General features: G+C 55.3%; 1 protein-coding gene across 9 annotated transcripts in view; it reads left to right on the forward strand.

The window, feature by feature from the left end:
• The window catches only part of UBE3B (ubiquitin protein ligase E3B), a 52525-nt gene extending 43955 nt beyond the window's left edge, over positions 1-8570 (forward strand). For all 9 annotated transcript variants that reach the window (XM_042962807.1, XM_042962806.1, XM_042962808.1 and 6 more), the window contains 4 exons: positions 1711-1893; positions 2387-2498; positions 5324-5416; positions 6359-8570. In XM_042962807.1, coding sequence (XP_042818741.1) covers positions 1711-1893; positions 2387-2498; positions 5324-5416; positions 6359-6550 — 580 coding nt within the window. In that variant the 3' untranslated portion in view covers positions 6551-8570. The remainder of the gene's footprint in view (positions 1-1710; positions 1894-2386; positions 2499-5323; positions 5417-6358) is intronic.
• Positions 8571-21671: the final 13101 nt, after the last annotated feature.

The raw sequence follows: 21671 nt of genomic DNA on the forward strand, positions 1-21671 counted from the left end.
GAGCCTCTGAACTGTTAATCTGAGCATCACTCTCCTACTGACAAGTGAGAGCTCAGTCCCACCTGGTGAGTCATTTGGATCAGATGCACATCACAGCCCAGTGTTCCGAGCAGTGTGGCCCTCCTGGGTCAGGTGGCTGGGTCATTCCGCATGCTTGGGGAGCTTTTATTTAGAAGAGCAGACCTGATATCCATCATGATCGAAAGACCCCAGTTTTGACTCCTGGCCACGGGGCATCGGTTGGACAACTGAGCAAAGAACAGGGAGCTGAGGCTGGGAGGCGCTGCCTGAGGGTGTCCGAGAGCAGGGGCGGGTCGTGTGGCTGCCTGCCGTGGGCCTGTAACCGCCCCTTCCGAGGGCTTCGCGTGAAGCAATGCCACGCAACAGACCTTTCGGGATGTGTGGCTCAAAGGGAAGCTTTGATCAGTGGGAGCAGCGAGCATCACCACTGTCAGATGTGTGACGTGTCACACAGAGCCCGCCACCCTCAGATCGGCCGCGTTTGGCCAGGCATCACGGCACAGAGGTGAGGGTGGGAGCGGCATGTGGCACAGCCGGGGGCAGTGGGTCGGTGCGGCCTGTGTTGGAGTGAGGTCCCTGTCCTGCCTGGAGACCCGTGTGGGATGCCGCTTCACAAACGCTTACACGTTCTTAGCATCCAAGCTCAGTGTAAGGGCTGGGGGTTCGATCTACGGACGGTCTTAAGAGGTCTGGAAATGCCAATGCTGCCCTCCTCAGGGGTGGTGTTTGATCTTGCACTTTCTGGGGGTCGGGGAGGTAAAATGGGAAAGTCGCCCACAGTCCCTCCCTTTTGGTAAAATGGAACGTCAGCAACAGCTTCAGAGAGTCCGTGAGTGGCGATAATGGGAAAAGTCATACGTGAGCATACTGATGTGTGGGTCTGCTACTGGTTTAAATAGTCCTGTTTTCAAGGTCAGTAACTCAAATCTGAGCATCGTGGGGTAAAATTTTTATTGGGACTGTGCTAATTTGGGCTTTTGAGAGTTGTACCTGGGCTAGCCTCAGGTTCTTTCATCTCTGAGGAAATGGTCTGCTAAGAAATCCGCGATGGTGGCAAGCCCGGATTTAACCTGTTCGAAAGAGTTGCACGGGATATGGTGTTGCAGATGAGGTCACCGCGCTCGTGAAAACAGACCCCGAAGACCATCTGCTCGGAACCGGTGTTAGTGCTCTGGCTTCCCCATCGAACCCGTCAGCCAGCTGCATTTAGTTACAACTATCCGCAGGCTTACCTCTTCATGGCTGAGAGCCTTGGTCTGGATTAGCAAGGCTTTGACCGAGGTTCCATCATGAAACCACGTTTCCTCTGCTTTAAAGCTTATTGGAGGACTGAATTATATCTTAAATCAGTGAAATTAAATAGAAGCCCGAAAAGCACCCTTTGCACTGAGAAGGGTCCTCTCCTCACCTGGAGAATGTCTCACTTCTATTCTTGGTACAGTGGGATGTCGCCCGATCGTGACCCACTGGGTTTGGGGGAGGAATGAGTGAGATCGTGCCCTTGAACGCACGGCGCATACACAGTGGCACCGCCACCATCCTCGTCCTCATGATCGTTCTGGTGAGACGCCCTGGTGCCGTTTGTGTTTTTGCGAAATGGTCCAGAAATGACTGGCCTCCTCTTTCGTTCCGTTGGTAACAGCCCACCCTGGCCTTTTCATTCCCGTCGTTTTCTCTTGTTTGCAACAGGATTAGCTACATCCATCTGATGGCCCACTTTCGAATGCACACTCAGATCAAAAACCAGACAGCTGCCCTCATTAGCGGGTTCCGTTCCATTATCAAGCCCGAGTGGATCCGGATGTTCTCGACCCCCGAGCTACAGCGTCTCATCTCCGGTGACAATGCTGAGATTGATCTGGAAGATTTAAAGTAAGGAGCGAGAAAGAGGGGGGAGAGGTGAAATCTTAGGCCTCCCGGAAAGCAAGCTCTGCCCCCTTGCTGGGCTCCCTTGGGAGAGCTGTTTCTGCAGCCCACCTCCAAGTGTACTGCTCCCTGATTAAGGGTGAATCGCCCTGGAATAAAAGCTCAGCCACTTGTCTGTCTGGGGACCCAAGAAGTCGAAGTGGAGACTGAGGAAGTCTCAGGGACCACCCGCTGGGCTCTCCGGGGCTCGGGAAATGGGATTGCAGGATCTCCTGTCGGCTCCTGCTCCGGAGCTGCAGTCCTGGCTCTTAAGCTCCCTGCCCACTTAGCGTCCAGGGACATGGGTTACAAAGGCATGAGCGTCCAGCCTTCCAAGAAGTCAGTAGTTGCCCGGGCCTACCCGGGTTTGCCGTGTCATTTGGCTAAATCCCATCCCTGCCTGTGTCTGTGAGCGCCCGTGGGAGTGTGTGTCTGAGCCCATTGTCTGCGTTGTTTTCAGGAAGCACACGGTGTACTACGGTGGGTTTCACGGAAGTCACAGGGTCATCATCTGGCTCTGGGATATTCTGGCCTCTGACTTCACACCCGACGAGAGAGCCATGTTTCTGAAGGTATTTTATATGTTGCCTTTACGCACATTCATAGATACTCTCCTAAACCTAGAGGCCACTTGATACAGTAATTTACACTGGAAAAAAATAAAATTACCAAGAGGACCTCATTTTATCGGCATATCCTCTCCCGTAGGCCGGCCTCCTTGGTAAGTCAAGCAGTAACAAGACAGGCCCAAGGCGAGGCTGAGTCGGGTGGGCCCGGGACCTGCTGCCTACTCCTCTGCAGAAACAGGCCTGCCTGGGCCCGAGCTGGCTGGGCTCAGCACTCCGTCTTCCCCTTCATTAGCGCTGGCCTTGCCCGTATCTTCTTTCTTCCTTTTAGAAGCAAACGGGGTTGATTACCTTAAGATACAGACAAGCAAACTTTTTTCTTTTAAGATCTTTTTTAAAAAGTGACCTCTGCACCCAATGTGGGGCTCAAACTTATAACCCCAAGATCAAGAGTCACACGCTCCACTGACTGAGCCAGCCAGGCACCCACCAGATGAGCAGACTTTTTAACAGTCTCCATTCCTGCTCTCCAGGGACTGCCTCTGTGTACCCTTTTTCTCAGTAGTGTGAAACATACAGTGTCACACACACAATGTCCTGATAAAATACATGTGACTGAGGGGCGCTCGGGTGACTCAGTCAGTTGGGCGTCAGACTCTTGATGTCGACTCAGGTCATGATCTCACAGTTCGTGGTATCGAGCCCCGCACTGGGCTCTGTACTGAGCACGGAGCCTGCTTGGGATGCTCTCCCTCCCTCTCTCTCTGCCCCCCTCCCCGATTCGCACACGCCCTCTCTCTCAAAATAAAAAAAAAAAAACACTTTTTTAAGAAACACATATGGTTGAGTAGGCTGGTAGTGACATATATTTTTGCAGAGTGGCTGACATTAACCAGTTCCCTTATATTGGTGTCTCTGAAGTTGTAAATGTTCAAAGCGTTCCCTCAGGGCCACCGTGTTTCCTGTTACTGACGTTGGCAAAGTGTGTTATAGGACACTGGATGGTATTTACACTTGTCTGTGTATGTGTTGTGTACCTGTGTATCTTATAAAAATGGAATCGTCACTTTGTTATCTGGTCTTCTATTTGATGTTTTGTCACGAACATTTTGCCATATTCTGGGGATAAATTTAAGTGCCTTAGAATATTTTCCTTCGGACGTTTGGGTTTCTCGAATGGTCTCAAGTGGCCCCAGTCATTGAAGCAGCATGAACAGTATCACCACCAATTGAAATGGCAGCCGGTTTTCTTCCTCCTTGGTTTGTCATTGTGAGGAGAGTTCATTCCCATCAAGGAGGCCCTTCTCACAGATGCAGAAATGCCCTGGTCATCCCTGCAGGTTTTGAGGGACTTGGGGTAGGCAGGTGGACCTAATTCCAGAAGTTGATTCTCAAGAGAATCAATTCAGTTTTTCCGGCAGCGCCTCCTGTAGGCAAAACAGTCTGCCGGCCCATAAAACCGCTCGCCCTGCCTCTCCGGAAAGGAAGAGGGCCAGTGTCTCATAACCGTGTGCAGCCACTGTCCCGCACGGCGGGCGTGTGTGTCTCTGGATAGCCTGTCGCCAGACCTGCCGTTCCTGCTCGTGTGCCTTCCCTTTTCTGCACACGGGCCCCAGAGTCGGGTGGTACCGTACTACACAAGCATCGTAGCACAGGAGTGGACATGACTCTGCCTTCTCTAGACGTCACGCCAGCAGATGGCAGCTCCCTGGGCCACCTCCCCGCCCCCCTCTTCCTCCTCCTCCTGCCCCAGGGGGTGAAGGCACCACTCCCTCCATTGAGCAGCCCGAATTGGAATATGCACAGACTCTCCTGGGTCTGTCTCCTCCTCCTTAACACAGAGCAAATCCCACAAGCTTCCGTGGAGTGATTAGACGAGACCGGGCTCCCAGAGCCCTCAGACATCGGCTTGCCGTGGCATTTGGAAGCACAGCCTGGTGTTGTAAGTAGCAGGTCCATACCTGCCCTGGAGAAGGGAGAGCATTTTTAGCTGATGTTGAACTTTAGAAAGCAAATCGTTTCTTAGGACTTCCCTGGGCAGGTTTATCCCTTGGATTTCCGGGTCGTTCCGATTCCTCTGTCCAGACATGAGCTAGCCCGTTGGGGGAAATAACACGGGTGTGGCCACGTGAAAGATGCAAGGAGTCCCGACAGTCTGGCAAGGGAGCAGGGCTGATTGCCCGTAGGCCCCATCTCAGGTCTTGGTCTGCCCCGCAGCCTTGCTGGCCCTTGAGGCCTGGTTTTTGTCCACATGCTGAGAGCAGATTCATCTGTCAGAGACCACTCACAGAGACTGCTCTGTAAACCAGCAGGCCGGGAGCTCGGGTGAGCACACCCACATACCCTTGCCTGCGTGGCTAGGAAGCCGAGCAGGAAGCCAGGTGCAGGGGGAGCAGGGCCCCCTCTCCTGTGCCACGCTTGGTGGGCATCACCGTCTCACTGTCCCCAGTGCTCCCGTTGCATGGTGTCTGTCTGAGCGATGGTCACTGTGCCAGACCCACTGGGGATCAGTTCCGTGTGGGGAGTTTGTGTTGTTCCTGAACTCTTGAGCTGCACGTTGTCCACCCAGTGATGGGATTGATGCCCACAAAGTCACACCCACTGGTGTGGTCTTCAGGGGTTTTTAACCTTCGAGAGCAGCACCCTTAAGAGAGATGTGAGATGTGTTACGGCCCTTGGACCGAATGCACTCTCTGTCACCGTCCTGGCAGCTGCACGGCAGTTAATGGGACCGTGACCGGAGAAGGCAGAAAAGGGAAGCTCGCCTGTAAGGGGCCTGTTTTGAGGGAGCAAGGGCCCCACTCTGTCCCCCAACCTGCCTTGTGTTGCAGTTTGTGACCAGCTGCTCCAGGCCCCCGCTCCTGGGATTCGCCTACCTCAAGCCTCCTTTTTCCATCCGCTGTGTTGAAGTGTCAGACGATCAGGTACCACTGCCGGGGGTGGTGGGGGGAGAGTCGGGTGGTGGGGGGAGAGTCGGCCCCTCTTGGTTGTTGTCAGCTCTGCCCACCGGCTGGAGCCTCCACCCGGTCCGTGTCCGCATGGCGGGCAGCGCGGCTCCTCGGAGCCCCGTGAGAAGGTTCCACGGCCCTCTGGCTGGGAGAGCGGTCCGGCACCCAGAGGGTACCCTCAGATCCGGGCTGCTCTGGGGCCTGAGCTCTCCTTACTCCCTTGGGAGAAAGTACCCGGGAGCGGTTTTGGCAGCTGCCGGCCCGACCAGGGCTCCGGGTGTGAGGGGCGGTGGGAGAGAGGGGTAGGGACGCCGGCTGAAGAGTGGGCGGCACAAGCCCGAATGCCGGCCGTGCACATCCAGCACGTCGCTTCGTCTCCTCGTCTGTGCGGGAGAACGATGCCTTCGGGGTCATCATGCTGTGTGGAAGGGGCCCTCGAAGAGTCGCCAGTGAAAGGGTCTCAGCCCTCCCCTCACCACCCCTGCACGTGGCTCCCTTCAGGATGGTGCGGTCTGGGCTCCAGGTCCCTCGTGAAACACTAGACGACCCTCAGTCCCCTTACTTAAGGAGGCTGCCCCACTTACGGTCCTCCGTAGGTCGCCACGCTGGCGGTAGGAATCGTTCAGCCGCATTAGGCATGATTTTGTACCTCGAGTATTCTTGCAGTATTCTGGCTCTTTGAAAACCGCTAGCCAGCAGTTAACCGGAAAGCCCTGTCTCTGAGCGCGTACTTAACACAGGAGTCCGTGTGCAGGACCGAGCCGCGGGGGCTGCCTCCGTGCACTCAGCGCTCGGGGCCAGTCGTGCCGCGATTGGGGGCTGGCCTCGGGCAGCAGCGTGCGCGCTCGTCGGCCCGCCGTCGTGCTCCGCCCCTGGCGCCGGGCGCCTCCCGCCCAAGGCTGTGGTGTGTGCTTGCAGGACACCGGGGACACCCTCGGCAGTGTCCTCCGGGGCTTCTTCACCATCCGCAAGCGGGAGCCGGGCGGCCGCCTGCCCACATCCTCCACCTGCTTCAACCTGCTCAAGCTGCCCAACTACAGCAGGAAGAGCGTGCTCCGCGAGAAGCTGCGCTATGCCGTCAGCATGAACACGGGCTTCGAGCTCTCCTAGCTCCCGCGCCCGCCCCCACCCTGGCCGACTCCCGGCGTCCCGGGCCCTTCGGCTCCGGGGGCAGCGGCGCCCTGGGAAAGTGACCACAAGCCAGGTGACCTCTCACTCTCTATAGCCATGAGACTCCCCTGTGGCCTCAACAACTTGGGACGCACGTGACAACTCCATAGCATTCCCTAGGTGACACTGATGGGAAGGGTGTTGAGAATAAACCTCCAAGTTCCGCCAGCGCTGCTCCTTTTCTCCTACTTTCCGGGGGCCTGTGACGCAGAGGGCCTTCTTCTGATGGTTCGGTTTCTCGGTGAGTCTTTTCTTTCCCTAACTCTGAGCTGCGTATGAACAAGTCCCAAGAACTCCCAGGGTCCAGAGTGTTTTTCATGACACAGGCCCGAGTGTGCAAAGCCCACTACAGGTGAGGCGCTCTCCTTCCGTTTCCGAAAACTCTTTACTCAGGTAAGGCCTCGCCAAGCCTCTATGCACTCGACAAAGTCTCTGCCCCCTCCGGGCCACAGCGGCCTCTCTCCAGACCGCCAGGCTCACCTGCTGCCCAGGGAAGCAGAGGTGCCCGCCAGGGAGGCCGTGGAGCCCAGGAAGTTCAGGGCGCTGCCCCCACCTCGAAACCACGCATTCCACACAGCGGCAGTGCCCCTTCCCCTGTCTCGCCTCAGATTCTGTGCACACTCAGCAGGCTGAGCGGCCCGGAGGCTTCCACTGGCTTGACCCCATCTTGTGCACGCACCTTGGCATCTGGCTTTGGGGGAAAAAAACCCTTGGCCCTTAAGAGCAACTCTGTTTCCAGAAGGCTCTGGCTGTTCCCCCAAACCTGCTGGTTGCTAAGAGGGCGGCTGCCTTCTCCCCGCTGGTGTGCCCTACTTGCTGTCTAGTAAGGAACAAACACTAGCCAAGTTACCCAGCCTGTCCGGGCAGTGACTTTCCTCCATTGATGATACACTTGCAAAACAAACAAACAAAAAAACCTTGGATCTTACCGCTCATCCATCCTCAACGCAGGGAACCGGGAGCCCTTTCCCTGATGGAGGCTCAAAGGGCTGAGGAAACTCTGAGTTGGGGTTTGGGGTTTTGTTTTTTTTACTTCATTTTCTCTTCCAACCCATTATATCCCCTCCCCCCCCACCCTCATTCCTACCCCTTGTCCTGAGAACTTTAGTCTAGATCCAGGGACTTGAGACAGAGGCCGTGTCTGTGGCCTGTGTTGACAGCCATCCACCCTCACCCACCCCGTCAAGCTCCTTACGCATCCCTACCACCAAGGTAGAAGCCGGGAGTGCCTGGTCCCTCCTCTGCTCTGTGGAGCCGGCTGAAGGCTGATAGCTCTCTTCCAAGCAGCAAAGCACCTTCCAGCATGCTGGTGGCAAAGCGGGCAAGACCTGTCTCCATGGCCTTCATCAGAGGGTCACAGCTGGGTACCACGTCCTGCTCGGGTTCGACCCTGGCTCTGTTAGAGCCCCTGCACTTCTGGAGAACAGAGTTTTCCTTTGATGGCAAGACGGCAAGGAATCTAAAGACAGACGGAAATTTGTTATTTAAGACTTGTTAGTAACCTCTAGATCTATGGATTTGCCACTTTAAATAACCAGACTCTCCTAAAGCTCTCCTCTGAATGCGTGCAGGTGCACTGAGCAGGTTTGTACGTTTATGCTGCTGCCCAGATTGTCCACCTGCACAAAGACGTGTGATTCCCCCTCAGCTTTTATTACCTGAGAATCCACCAGCGTGGGACTGGGGAGAGAGTGGTTTCCAAGCACCAAGGTCAACTTTATTTGTTCTTTTGATGAGGAGGGGTAGTTTGTGATTTCGTTTAAATTCTCTTCAACAGCTGGAAATATTGCACTATCTAAAACTCTGCATCTGGACTTTTATGGCTGGTGTTCGTTGACACCTCGGTGGCTCTTGATGGCTCTAAAAAGTTGTGGCATTTTTTTGTCATTGTTGTTTCATAGATAACCTAGAGATTAAAACGTGATCAGAGGCTTTATTAAATTTGTACTTTAGCACGTGATGGCTGTGTTCTGCTTTTTATCTGAAGGAGCGCTCTTCGACCACGTGTGTGGATAGCTCACGATGGGGCGCCTGGAGCTTAAAGGGCACGTAGGCTCCTGCAGCGGAAAGAAGGTACAAAGGAAAATGTAACAGGCTCCCCAGTCTCACCCACTAAGCAGAGTCAGTAGCGGTTGACAGTGTCCTGTTTGCTTCCACTTCTGTTTTGAGAAGTAGCACACTTCAGACAAAGCGAAGGTCGTCTTCAGCACCGCCCGGGCCCTCGCCCTCTCACCCACCTCCCAGAGGCAGCCATCGCCCTGGAGTACGTGTCTTACACACAAATGGATAGAAGCGATAGATGTATGTCCGTTGAAAACAATCCACATAAATTCACGAGCGTGTGAGGGCAAACCTTACAGCTACGTCTGGGTCCATTCAGCTTTGCCCCCACGCTGAGGATCATCCTTGCAGGATATACAGCCGTGTCTCATTCTGTTCAGCCCAGATTTATCCCCCGCAGGAAACCCATGTCAAACCTGCCCGTTTTTCCGTGGTGCCTCCAGCCTCCTGTGAGTTCTCCCTGCCTGGAGCAGGGAGCCCTTGGAGGGTCTGAGCGGGAGGCTGACCCCCTGAAATCCAGGGACTCAGGAGAGATGTCTTGAAAGCCTGGCAGCTCTTTTACAACAGTCAGAACACCTGGGCACCCAAGAGAAATCCATGCGTGCTGGCTTTTCTCACCTGGAGCATTTGTACCACGGGAGGGAAAGAATCCTGCCAAGCTCCCTAAACAACATCAGTAGGGTCCAGCGTGAGACACCCAGAGCCTCATTCTGTGCCAAAAGAATGACTTTTTTTTTTGAGAGTGTAGGAGTGGGAGAGAGGGGCAGAGGGAGAGAAAGAATCCCACGCAGGCTCCACACTCAGCAAAGAGCCTGACGTGGGGCCCGATCCCACGACCCTGGGACCACGACCTGAGCTAAAATCGAGAGTCGGCCGCTCCACCGACTGAGCCACCCAGGAGCCCTTAGATGAAGACGATTTTAATAACACGGCCAGAACTTGCAAGTGCCTGAGAATATTTACATGGAACGCTGGTCTCTGCAGCGTTTCTGACCTAGCAGAGCCATGAGCCTATCTTTGTCCCGTTAACTTAGCAGATGTCACGCTACGAAAAGTGACAGGGTCGCGAACAGACAGGTTATCTCTAAGGTTGGTTAACATGTAGATCCAGGGCTCCCTCAGGCCCCAGACTTATTTCCTGGAAAGCTCGTAGGTTGATCAGAGCAGCTGCAGAACTGTGGAAAGTGGTTGGTCTGGAGCACTGTTTAGAGAAGCAGAGCGCGGGCTCGGGACCACGGAGACGCGTGCCAACCCTGACTTCCTGCTCCATCCCAGGCTGGCCTCTGCGTGTGCCTCTTCAGAGTCTCCTGTCCCCTTCAGGGGGCGCGGGGCTTAAATGAAGCAGCACGAGGCCCGCAGCCCACTCAGTTCCTGGCACCGAGTCCGCACTCAGATGTTAGTCCTATTCCTACCTTTGCCCACCTTGGCACTAGAAGGAAACGGGACTACCCGTGACTTGTCACGTAGGCCCCGACCCGACTTCCGGGAGCTTCCACTGCCACCGACCGACATAGCAGGGCAGTGAGAAATCATATGGAGAAGTCTCGTCCGCAATCTCCCTCTGGAACTTCTGCAGGAATGGGGGGCAGGTGCACTCACGGAGGCCCAGACAGGATCCAAGGGTCTCTCCAGTGTTCGGAGTCGCAAGGAAGTCGCTCGCTCACTGTAATCGTCAGAACTAACCTTTGTTGCAAGCACGTGCTTGGATCGCGACTTGACTCCGGAGTCCGAGCTGAGCGAGTGCACTGGACAGAGCAAGGGATTTGGAGCCTCTGGAACCGGGTTCGCATCCTGGCTCTGCTGTCCACTCGCCCTGAGGCCAGGGACAAGACCCTCGGCGTCTCTGGGCCGCGCCTCCCTCTCCCACAGAATGGGCCTAGCAGCAGCCCGCACATAGTGTGGCCCGAAAAGCCCCAGCCTGTGCCGGGCCCTCTGTGGACAGTGATACGGTGATTCACCGCTGGTGTAACCGTCCTCGTTATTTTATTCCAGCGACCTAGTTGACGCCCTCTCTGGAGTTCTGTCTTTCACACTCCGTGTGAGGAGGCATCCATAGGTGTCAGCGGGATGTGCCGAGGGGCTTCTGCCGGGCTTCACCCTCAGCCTCCGGTTTTTGGCTCCTTTGCCCAAGCCCTCGCCGTGTCCTGAGCCTTCCGCCGTACGGGCCCGGCAGCCGCATCCCCTTCATGGCTTTCCCAGCCCTCGGCAGTTGGGTGGCCCCTGAGCCGCGGGGAGACTCAGAGACTCGGGCAGACAGGGGTCTGTGTCATTTTACAGACCCTCCGCCAAGAGAGCCAGACGGCGAGAATGAGAATGCTCGGCGACCACAGGAGAGGCCCCGCAGGTGTGACCTGCTTCTCTGACCCCGGAGAAGCCTGCAGAGGGAGCCGAAAGCGTAAGTCAGACTCCAGGCTTCCCGAACACCGTGTGCCCACGAGTCACCGAGGGGGACCCGCCTGATTCAGCGGCTCTGGGGGGCCCGGGGGCCCTCGTTCCTGACCGCCTGGCGCCGCACCGCAGACCGCACTCAGGAGCAAAGGTTGGAGCGCGTGCGCCACGCTCCGGGGCCCGGCGTTCAGACACGTGGGGGAAGGAGACCCTGAACTTGGCATCAAACGCTGGTTCAGGTCCGCCGAGTGACTCTGGGCAGGCCTCCAACTTCCTGAACCTTTTCTTCCTCAGCAGGAAAATCGCCCCGACAGTAACCCTCCCACTTACCTCACGGACAGCTCGCGGCTGCGGGGTCTTCCAGACACGGGTGCCAAGCCCAGCCCCGCTTCTCACTGGCCGCGGGAGCTTTGCCCGCCTCTCCCGGCCTCACTGTCGTCCGCAAAACGGGAGTCGGACCTTACAAAGCCTCTCTGTGGTAATGGGACAAGTCACCCTCCGGGGTCGGAAGAGGGGTCGGGTGTTTTTAGGGAAAAGGGTGCCATCAGGGAAGTGTCCTTTATTTCCCCCCCTGGAAAGAGGGTCTGCACCTCGGAGACAGGAAGGGAGGCGTTCGGGGCCGAGGCAGCAGCCAGACCAAAGATGAGCTGGTGAGCGGCAGGAGGCGGACCGCATCGCACCCGGGGCAGGAGCTCCCGTCCCCCGGGCCCTCATCCTGAGCACGGCCCGGCGCTCAGCCTTCTGCACGATTTCTTGCCCCTCCTCCTCCCAGGGACCCTGGGCACTCGGTCTGTTCTGCGGGTGCGGATGAGGTTCAAAGAGATACATCCCCTTGCACGAGACCACGCGGCTAGAAAGCCCCAGAGGTGGGATTCGGCCCCGGGTCCGTGTGATTACAAAGGGCCCCCTTCGACCTCCGTCGGCTTTGCCGCCACAGGGAAAGGTCTATGCTGGATATCCCACGGGTGGCGGGGGAGCCGGGAAGGGTTAGAAGTCATTGGGTGTGGTGTCGGTTGAGCGTCCGACTTTGGCTCAGGTCATGATCTCGTGGCTCGTGAGTTCGAGCCCCCGCGTCGGGCTCCGTGCTGACAGGTCAGAGCCCGGAGCCTGCTTCTGCTTCTCCCTCTCTCTCTGCCCCTGACCCACTCGCGTTCTGTCTCTGTCTCTCTCAAAAATAAGTAAACGTTAAAAAAAAAAAGTCACTGGGTGCAAACAGAGACAGGGGACTGCAGGAGAGGGCTCCCCCAGGGAAGGCAGGGGAGCCTGAAGTTGAGGGAAAGACAGACGGGGGCGTGGGCGGGGGGGGGGGGGGCGTGGCACGTGACAAATGACGCTTTGTCCTCTTAATATATTGCCTGTTCTGGGCACTGGTACCACACACCGGGCTCCACCACCCTCTCCCCACAGGGCCTGGCCCCACTGACTCCCCGGCCCGCTTGTGTCCCACCCAGGGTCTCTGCCCAGGGAGGGGAGCATCACCCTGTGTGGGGCAAGTGAGGGTCTGCCCGGATGGCGCTGTCACCATCACCGATGATGCCAGACGGACCCAGCAGTTGGCGGGCGTCCCAGCCGGGAGGCAGCCCCCTTGGACAGACTGCCAGAGAGTTCAGGCTTGCCTCCGTTCACCCAAAAACAGGCACACAGGCTGCGCCGGGTGCCGGGGGCGCAGTCACAAGGAATGTGGACACCACCCTGCCTTGCAGACCTCACGGTCCGGTTGGGGAAGAGGCGTAACCAATCCAAGAAAGAGATGTCTGAGCACATACCGTGATCATCCGCTCCAGTGCCACACTGTTAGGATGCCCGCTTCACGGCTGGGAAAACTGAGGTTTGGAGACGGCAGGCCCCTTGTCCGAGGCCCTAGAGTCGGTCAGCGGCAGAGCCAAGATTCGAACCCTCGTTTGCCACACTCCCAAGCCCTTACCAAGGTCTGAGCAGGCAGAAGAGGGGTGGGAGAGCCTTCCAGACAATGGGATCAAGACTGAGCGAAGCCACAGGGGCTGCTCTGTCCCTTATTCAGAGCCTTCTGCATCTGGTGCCCCATCTACCCTTGAGGGGACTGCTGGAAACAGAATTGCACCCGCTTTGCAGTGAAGGCCCTGCAGGTCTGTAAGGACTTGCTGAGGACCCCAGAGCTCTCGTCTCCTGAGTCCTGGCAAGACCAGGAGAGGTGGCTGTCTGCAGAACAGCACTGTCCCTGGCTGCGGAGGTAAGAGGCTGAGTTGGATTGGGAGCGTACCCGAGCAAGGGTACGTGCTCTGCAGTTACCCTGCGTCCGCCTCCCCCCCAAAGCTCCCCAGGTGGAGACAGGACGTGGGCGTTGCGGCACCTCTTCCTTAGCTCATCGCTCCCATCCCATCCCTGCGAGCTGAGCCCCTCTCCTCACCAGTTGAGCCAGAGACCCACGGGGGACAAGGTGGAGGCCCAGAACGGCCCCTTAGTGCATCTGGGACCATGATCCATTTGGGGTTGTGGCGTCTTCTCTAGGGAGGCCTTGCTCTCAGCCCCCAAACCATCTTAATAATGACAGCCAACTTGCTACTGCTTCCACAGCAATGGCCAGAGTTCCTTGGTCTTCCCTCTTGGTTTCCTGTAACAGCGGCCCCTGTTGAACCAGCCGGGTGGCCTGTCCCAGCAGGTCCGTGCTGTGAAGCTGGGAAGTTGGAGACGCCCACCTCCAGCCACCCTCACGAGGGGTTTCTATCAGCTAGGGTTCTCGAGCTGCAAGTGACAGAAACCGGCTCTGCCTCATGTAGACAGAAAAGGGATTTATCGGCAGGTTTTGAGGACGGGAGACGCAGAGCTGAGCCAGAGCAAGGGCCAGGGTAGTTCAGGGTCTTCGAGAGAGGCTGAAGTCGAGCAGAGTCTTCAGGACTCGGCGGGAACGACTCCGCTCCGACCAGGAACCCATCTTTGTTCCGATCATGCCAGAATCTTCAGGGAAAATTCAGGGAGAGCAAAAAGACCCAGCAAGGCACCGATGTCACTCTTCCATTTATTCATTCAGTAAATGTTCTCGGGCACCTGCCATGTGCCAAGCCCTGTTCTAACTAAGCCCTAGGATACAGCCTACTTTGAGAGAGACAGACACTAATGGGAAACCCAGAAGATCGCTTATGATGTGTTGAAAACAGGACAGAGAGCCCCACGGAGATTGTATCCCAGGGGGAAAAGTAACTCCCCAAAAGGGACTTGAGGCATGGCTGTCAAGAGAAGAGGGACCCGAACATAGCAAATATCCACAAGGGGGCTTCCTGTTATTGTCAGGACTTTGAAAGCCTACACTGGCACCCAGGGCAGTGGCAAGGATTTGGATCCTGGAATTAGACTAGACTTTGGATCTGGTCCCAGCCACTTCCTTCCCAGGACCTGGGCCAAATCACCTCATCTTTCCACACCTGCAAAGCGAGGATGATCATTCGTCCCACGTAGGGTCCCCAGGAGGTCAAATGAGGTCAGGCATGCCCCATGCCTGACATATAATGAGCATTGAATTTACTTCCCACACCAGGTGCTTGATCGCATCCTGGGTGTGGGAGTGTGGGGATGCGCGTGTGCAAGGTGGCTCACCAAGCCAGGCCCTTGACATTGGGGGCTATGTCTGCTGACCCTCCAATGTATTACATTACAGCTTAATGATTTTATCTTTTTAAGGTAATCTGTACACCCAGCATGGGGCTCGAACTCACAACCCTGAGATCAAGAGTCATGTGCTCCAACGGACTGAGCCAGCTGGGTGCCCCACCATTAGCTTTAACATCCTTCATTCCTTCCTCCTTCTAGCTAAGATTTTAAAAAAAAATTTTTTTTTAAATATTTATTTATTTTTGGGAGACAGAGAGAGATAGAGCACAAGCAGGGGAGGAGCAGAGAGAGAGAGGGAGACAGAATCCAAAGCAGACCCCAGGCTCCGAGCTGTCGGCACAGAGCCCAATGTGGGGCTCAGACTCACAGACTGTGAGATCATGACCTGAGCCGAAGTCGGATGCTCAACCAACTGAGCCACCCAGGCACCCCTTCTAGCTAGGATTTTTTAAGGTACCTTAACTACAGAACTGCCCCCTGAGTCCTTGAACCACCCTGCAAAGCACCCGGCACCAGCTGAAGAAATCCCCCTTCTAAAACACCCCGCGTTTCCCAATGGTGTGTGTGCTCTGTCGTTGCAATAGAACAGCGTGACATTGCTCAACTACAGGGGTGTTCCTAGCGGTCTTCAGTGGGAGGACATTGTAAACCAGAAACCCAAGAACATCCCCCTGAAGAAAGCGTTTGCCCCGTCTCAATGCAGCACTGCGGGGAACGGGAGGAGGGGGGACGGACCTGGTGCCTAGCACCCCAGGGAGTTAACTGAGAGAAGAAACAGCTAGAGGAATGTGGCTTCTAGAAGGACAGCCCCTAGCCCTGGATCACCTGCCTGCTGGCAGGAGGAGGGGGGACGGAGATTGTGGCAGAGGTTGGGGCTGGGCTGGGGATGGGAGCTGTCACACTATTTCTCACTGGCTTTAATCTTTGCGTGCTTTGATGTGAAATGTAATTACAGATTCTGAATTACGGTGGGGGCTCATCAGGGCTGACTCATCAATTAGATTTATACGCATTCGGTTGTCGGAGATCTGTGACCCTGATGTTGTCACCTCAAAGCTCTGAGAAATCTGTCCCGCCAGCTCGTCCTCTTAGGGAACTGTGGGGTCGAGAAAGCCACTTTTAGGGCCAGCTTGGAGGGACAGTCTGTCCATGCTTGGGCAGCCCAGAGACAATACCTGCCTCTGAAGTCCCCATTCTTTAAAATCTGAGGGCCTTGGCTTAGGAATCCAGAAATGTCAAATACATCTTTGTTCCACTACCTCCGTCGGAAGTCATGCTAACGGATTACTACCACCTGCCAAATCTGGACCCAGCCCAGCCTCAGGCTCCTTTTTTGTTTTTTTAAATTTTTAATGTTTTATTTTTGAGACAGAGACAGAGTGTGAGTGGGGAGGGGCAGAGAGAGAGAAAGAGGGAGACACAGAATCCGAAGCAGGCTCCAGGCTGAGTTGTCAGCACAGAGCCCGATGCGGGGCTCGAATTCGTCAACTGCAAGATCATGACCTGAGCAGAAGTCAGACGCTCAATCGACGGAGCCCCCAGGCGCCCCTCAGGCTCCTTCTTAACACAGCCTTCCGGGCAGCCCCTCCCGACCAAATGGCATATTGGCGTCTCTTTCTCACCCCTGGCATAAGCCCTTCCACTGTCTCCACAGAAGGTAATTGGGAAGGGAAGCTGGGTTTTGCTACCGAAGGCCCGGGTGGAGTGCTGGTTTGTGCCACTTGGCTGACTGTGGCACATTGGATTCATCGCTGTACCCGACGGGGCGCCAGTTTGTCCAAATGAAGTTAGGGTGATAATCCACGGTGAAAATCCATCTAAGATGATAAATACGGATGTTCTTTGTCTACTCTCAAACCCCACGCAAGTTAAAGATGCAGCAGCCGACAGAGGAGAAAGAAGGATGCCAGCGTCCTCGGCGTCCTGTGGAAAGCTGGTGTGATCACCTTCCGGGGGCAATCCTCAGTGGGGCCGTGATCATTTTTCTTCCCTCCTCTGTTGCCCTAGAACCGAAGCCAACCCTCCACATTCAGGCTGCCCGGGAACTGCACTCCAGACAGCCAGCTGTCTCCAGCAGAACAACCAGGGGCATGTTCTCCAGGCTTCTAGAGTTCGGAGGGGCCCCGTGGCTCTGGCTACCGGAGGGAAGCCTACCCTGGCTCCAAGCATCCTGAGAGAGGTAGATGATTTATGACAGGCATGGAAAGCATTTGTCCGTTTCTTTTCTCTTTGGCAGTCATGTTTATTACACAAGTAAGCCTTTGTCAAATCCAACCCAAACTCATTGTTCAAAAAAAAAAAAAAAGAAAGAAAGAAAATCCAGACAAACAACTATTAAAGTTAAAACCACTCATAATCCCATGATTTAGAGGTATTTTGTTTTTAATGTTTATTTTTGAGAGAGAGAGAGAGAGAGACAGAGTGTGAGCAGGGGAGGAACAGAGAGAGAGGGAGACACAGAATCCGAAGCAGGCTCCAGGGTCTGAGCTGTCAGCACAGAGCCCAACGCAGGGCTCGAACTCACGAACCGTGAGATCGTGACCTGAGCCGAAGTCAGACACTCAACCGACTGAGCCACCCAGGTGCCCCTTAGAGGTAAGTATTACTAACACATGGGACAGATCCTTGCATTTTTTTCCTATGGTGTATACACACACATGCATTTCTTTTCCAGGAATTAGGTCGTTCTATACATACTATTTTACAACTTGGTTTTTTTTCACTTAAAAGTTTTCTCTTTTCCACAGTAATAAATATATAGACACAATCAATGTCAGTCGTTTTGTGTTTCCTTCTTTTTTTTTTTTTTTTTTTTTTTTGAGAGAGAGGATGCAAGTGAGCAAGGGGCAGAAAGAGAGAGAGAGAAGCAGGACTCACCTGGGGCTCGTGTTCACCTAAAGTGGGTCTCGTGCTCACCCGATGCAGGACTTGAACTCACGGACCACCCACGCACCCAGTTTGTGTTTCTTATAGCCTCTTATTGTTAACTATTTTCCCTGTTTAGCAATTAGCTCCCTATTGTTAGACACGGTGTCCAGTTTTTCACTGTAATGGGCAGCACTGCCCTGAAAAATCCCGATGGCTCCACCAACCTATTTCCTTTGGAGAAATTCTCGGACGCAGAATCCATAAGGACGTACGTTTCTAGGACTTTCGTGTGCACTGCCAAATTGCCCTCCTGAAAGGTCGTCCTATCTCCAATTCCCCCAGCAGTGGAGAGTCCGCTTCTGTCTCCCCGCTGAAGTCTGCAGGTGGAGAGCCACAGGCTCGGAACTCTCTCCAGCTGCTGGATCCTGCGGCCGGACCCCCGAGGATCCTCAGAAACAAGTTCTTCCTCTCCCACTGGGCCACCCCAAGCGCCCGACAGAGAGTGTGTGGCCGGGAGGGGACAGGGTGCTGGTGCCACCTGGCCCGGCCACTCACAGACACCACCCCTCTCTCCTCCACGGACGCGCCCAGATGCCTTTTCTCGAGGCGGGCTGCCCACACCTTGTGACGGGACAGCGAGCTTTTGAGCTATCATCAACCTTATTTCCCTCTACAGCTCCTACGGAGTTAACAGATGTACGCACGTCTGAGGCAGTCATGCGGCAAGAGACTTTGGGGCCAATCCTTCCCGTTTTGACAGTGTGTAATCGAGGTGAAGCCATAAATTTTATAAACAAGAATAAACGACCCTTAGCAACATATGTCTGCTCGACCCTTCCAAGGTGATCGTAAATAAAGGCACCTGCTGGCTGGAGGAAGGATGTGGGCGCTGCAGATGGCCGGCGATGAGGGCCGAAGGATCTGTGCCTTGGGAGCATCTGGTGGGGGACAGGTCACCCAGCCACCCCCAGGTGCTGAGTCAGCTGGACGCCTTTCCACCATTTATTCGACCACTTCTCCGGGCCATCTTTGCCTCTACGCCCCCCAGGCTGATGCCTGCTTCTCACCCTTTCCCAGAGAGGTAGCTTGTAGCAGGTGGTAGGGGCCCCTCCCCCAGGGTTTATGATACCCTCTTCTCCTCCCCTCCCCTACTTAGCTGTCAATCACTGCCCCAAGGTGGCCCCTGAAAACTGGGGTTCTTGTCCTGGCTCTGCTGCTGCCCACAGGGAGGCCTCGGGTGGCATGAGTCACCGTGGAGAGGTTCAAGAACGTGCTGGAGGTAGACAGACCCAAGTTCAAATACGAGTTTGGCCTCTTCTTGCTGCGTGACACTGGCCAAAGTGCTGTCTCCCTGTGCCCCAGTTTCTGTGTCTGCATCTGAAACAAAGATACAAATATGTACCTGGGGGGGGGGGCGCGTCGGGGGGGTGGGGCATGTGCTAAGCGCACACGGAAGCTGCTCTGGTATCGCTCAATAGAGCAGCCCTCCTGTTGCTCGAGAAGAGCTCTGTAAATGTCAGCTGTTTGTGATGAGACCATTATAACCATCATCGCCGCAGCAGGTGCTGTGTGACTCTGAGCAGGCGACTTCACCTCTCTGAGCTTCAGTTTCCTTAGACCTGTGAAATGGGGAGAATGTGCACACGCCTCACGGGGTTCCGAGAAATGAGACACGTCCATGCAGTCGAGCATTGAGGGCACGGTAGCCATGGTGCTGAGAGGGTGTAGAGCCTGGCTCCACCTCCTAGAGCCATAGGACCTTGGGAAAGCCCTTTCTCCTCTCCGGGCCTCAGTTTTTCCGCCTGTAATTTGGACATGACGGTAATGTTAACAGTACCACGTGCAGGGGCTGTTGAAAGAATTAAACGAAAGGTTGCCTGTAAAGTGCTTAGGAGGCCGGACACAATCAGTACTCAATTTGTGGTCGTTATTGATATTGACCTACTAATACGTACGCGTGTCTCGACCTCAGTTTCTTCATCTGTGAAATGGGAGCAATGATCTCTCCAATCCCTTTCGGCTCTCATTGCTCTGTGACTGAGTAACCTCTCCCTTTTAGTCGGGCATGGTGTCCCTGGAGCCGTGGCCCTTGGTCTGACTGGGACTAGCACCCCCTGGAGCACACCTGTGTCCCTCCAGCCTCAGCAAGTCCAAACCACCCGGAGGTGCTGCTCGGTGGTGTTCTGGGCTTCACCCAGGCCTGAGCTACTTGAAAGTGCTTAGAAAAGGAGAAGACAGGGGCGCCTGGGTGGCGCAGTCCGTTAAGCGTCCGACTTCAGCCAGGTCACGATCTCGCGGTCCGTGAGTTCGAGCCCCGCGTCAGACTCTGGGCTGATGGCTCGGAGCCTGGAGCCTGTTTCCGATTCTGTGTCTCCCTCTCCCTCTGCCCCTCCCCCGTTCATGCTCTGTCTCTCTCTGTCCCAAAAATAAATAAAAAACGTTGAAAAGAAAAGGAGAAGACGCAATTCAACAATAAGCTACTTTTTTTTGGGGGGGGGGGATATAGCCGCTGCTGTGTGCTGAACCCGTTGACTTATTCCCCGAACCCTCGGAAATTGAATCATCCCCAGTCATAAGAGGTGAAGACTGAGGGGCCACCGCCTGGGTGGCTCAGTCGGTTAAGTGTCTGACTTCGGCTCGGGTCACCATCTTGTGGTTCATGAGTTCAAGCCCCGCATCAGTCTCTCTGCTGCCAGCGCTAAGCCTGCTTCGGGCCCTCTGTGCCCCTCCCCTGCTTGTGCACGCCCTCTCTCTCTCTCTCTCAAAAATAAACATTAAAAAAAAAAAAGGTGAAGTCGGTTATGCGTATGACTCTTGATTTCGGCTGAGGTCATGATCTCCCGGAGTGCGGGTTCGAGCCCCGTGTGGGGCTCTGTACTGACAGCACGGCGCCTGCTTGGAATTCTCTCTCTCTGCCCCTCCCCATCTCTGTCTCTGTCTCTCAAAATAAATAAATAAACTTCAAAAAGGTGAAGACTGAGGCTCAGCAAGGTTAGTGAGCAATTCACTCAAGGTGGCTCACCCAGGAAGCGGCACAGCTGGAGCCTGAATTCGAATCTAACCGTAACGGCAAACCGTAAGAACAGCTGGCTTGCTGCGGGGCGTGCTGAGCCCTTTTACACGCTGCCTCATTAAGCTCTCCCCGTGGCCCCTACCTATGGGGCAGACATTGTTGTCCTTCCCATTTCACAGATGAAGAAGCAAGGCTGAGAAGGATGGAGTGGCCCGCCCAGAGGCAAGAAGCTAGAAAGTTCCAGAGCTGGTCTTGAGCCCATGCCAAGCTGTGCTCACTGCCCTCCGCGGTGTTTCAAGCATCGGAAGCCGTCCACGGCCTCGCCGGCCAGCCCCAGTGCTGCTTCTCGCGCTTCAAGGCTGGAGCTCTGCGGACTCCAGGCGAGGCTTTGCAGCAGGCAGCCTGAGACTCCGGTCGGCTCCTGAAAAGGGGGGCTACGCTGGTCATTCTAGGGGATTCTTGCCCGGGGCTTCCACGGTGTATGCGCGCGGTGAACGCGTGCGTGCGTCTCTAGGAAGAGTGTGCACGGTCCCTCCGTCACAAGTGTCTGATTCTGTGGAGTGGGAGAGGAACGTGAGGGACATCCTCAGGCCTCAGGCGTCCCCGACCTGTCACCCCTGCCTCTGCTCCGGCTCAAGCACGGTCTTCCACCGGGGACTCCCAGAGAAGGAAACTGCGCCCCCATCAGGGCTGCAAAGGTAAGTCCTTGATAAGAACGACTGGGCCAGCCTGGGTCCAGTATTGCCCGGAAGACTCCTGGGCCTGGGCGAAGGGAGGGAGGGACGGGCCACAAATCCGTCCAGGCACTGATTTATGTAGCATTCACGCGGAATTTATTATACAAGGAATTTTATTCAATTAAACTTGAAGTACGTCTGGATTCTTAAAGGTTCAGTAGTGATAACTGGGACAGAGCGATCATAAAACTGGATGGGCTGTCGGAGGAAGGTGTCGGGAGGAGGCGAGGGTGACATTGCAGCTGACGGGGGATTCGGAACCGGGACGTTTGTCATTGGGATGTGTTACAAGTTCGGGCGGAGAAAATTACTCGGTGAAAAATGCACATTAACAATAGCCAGGAGACATCAGTTAAGGGAAACTGGGTTGAGAAATGAGACGGCAGAATCTATTAGCGTCTGACATTGT

The sequence above is a fragment of the Panthera tigris genome, chromosome D3, assembly GCF_018350195.1.
Source record: "Panthera tigris isolate Pti1 chromosome D3, P.tigris_Pti1_mat1.1, whole genome shotgun sequence".
NCBI classification, from domain to species: domain Eukaryota; kingdom Metazoa; phylum Chordata; class Mammalia; order Carnivora; family Felidae; genus Panthera; species Panthera tigris.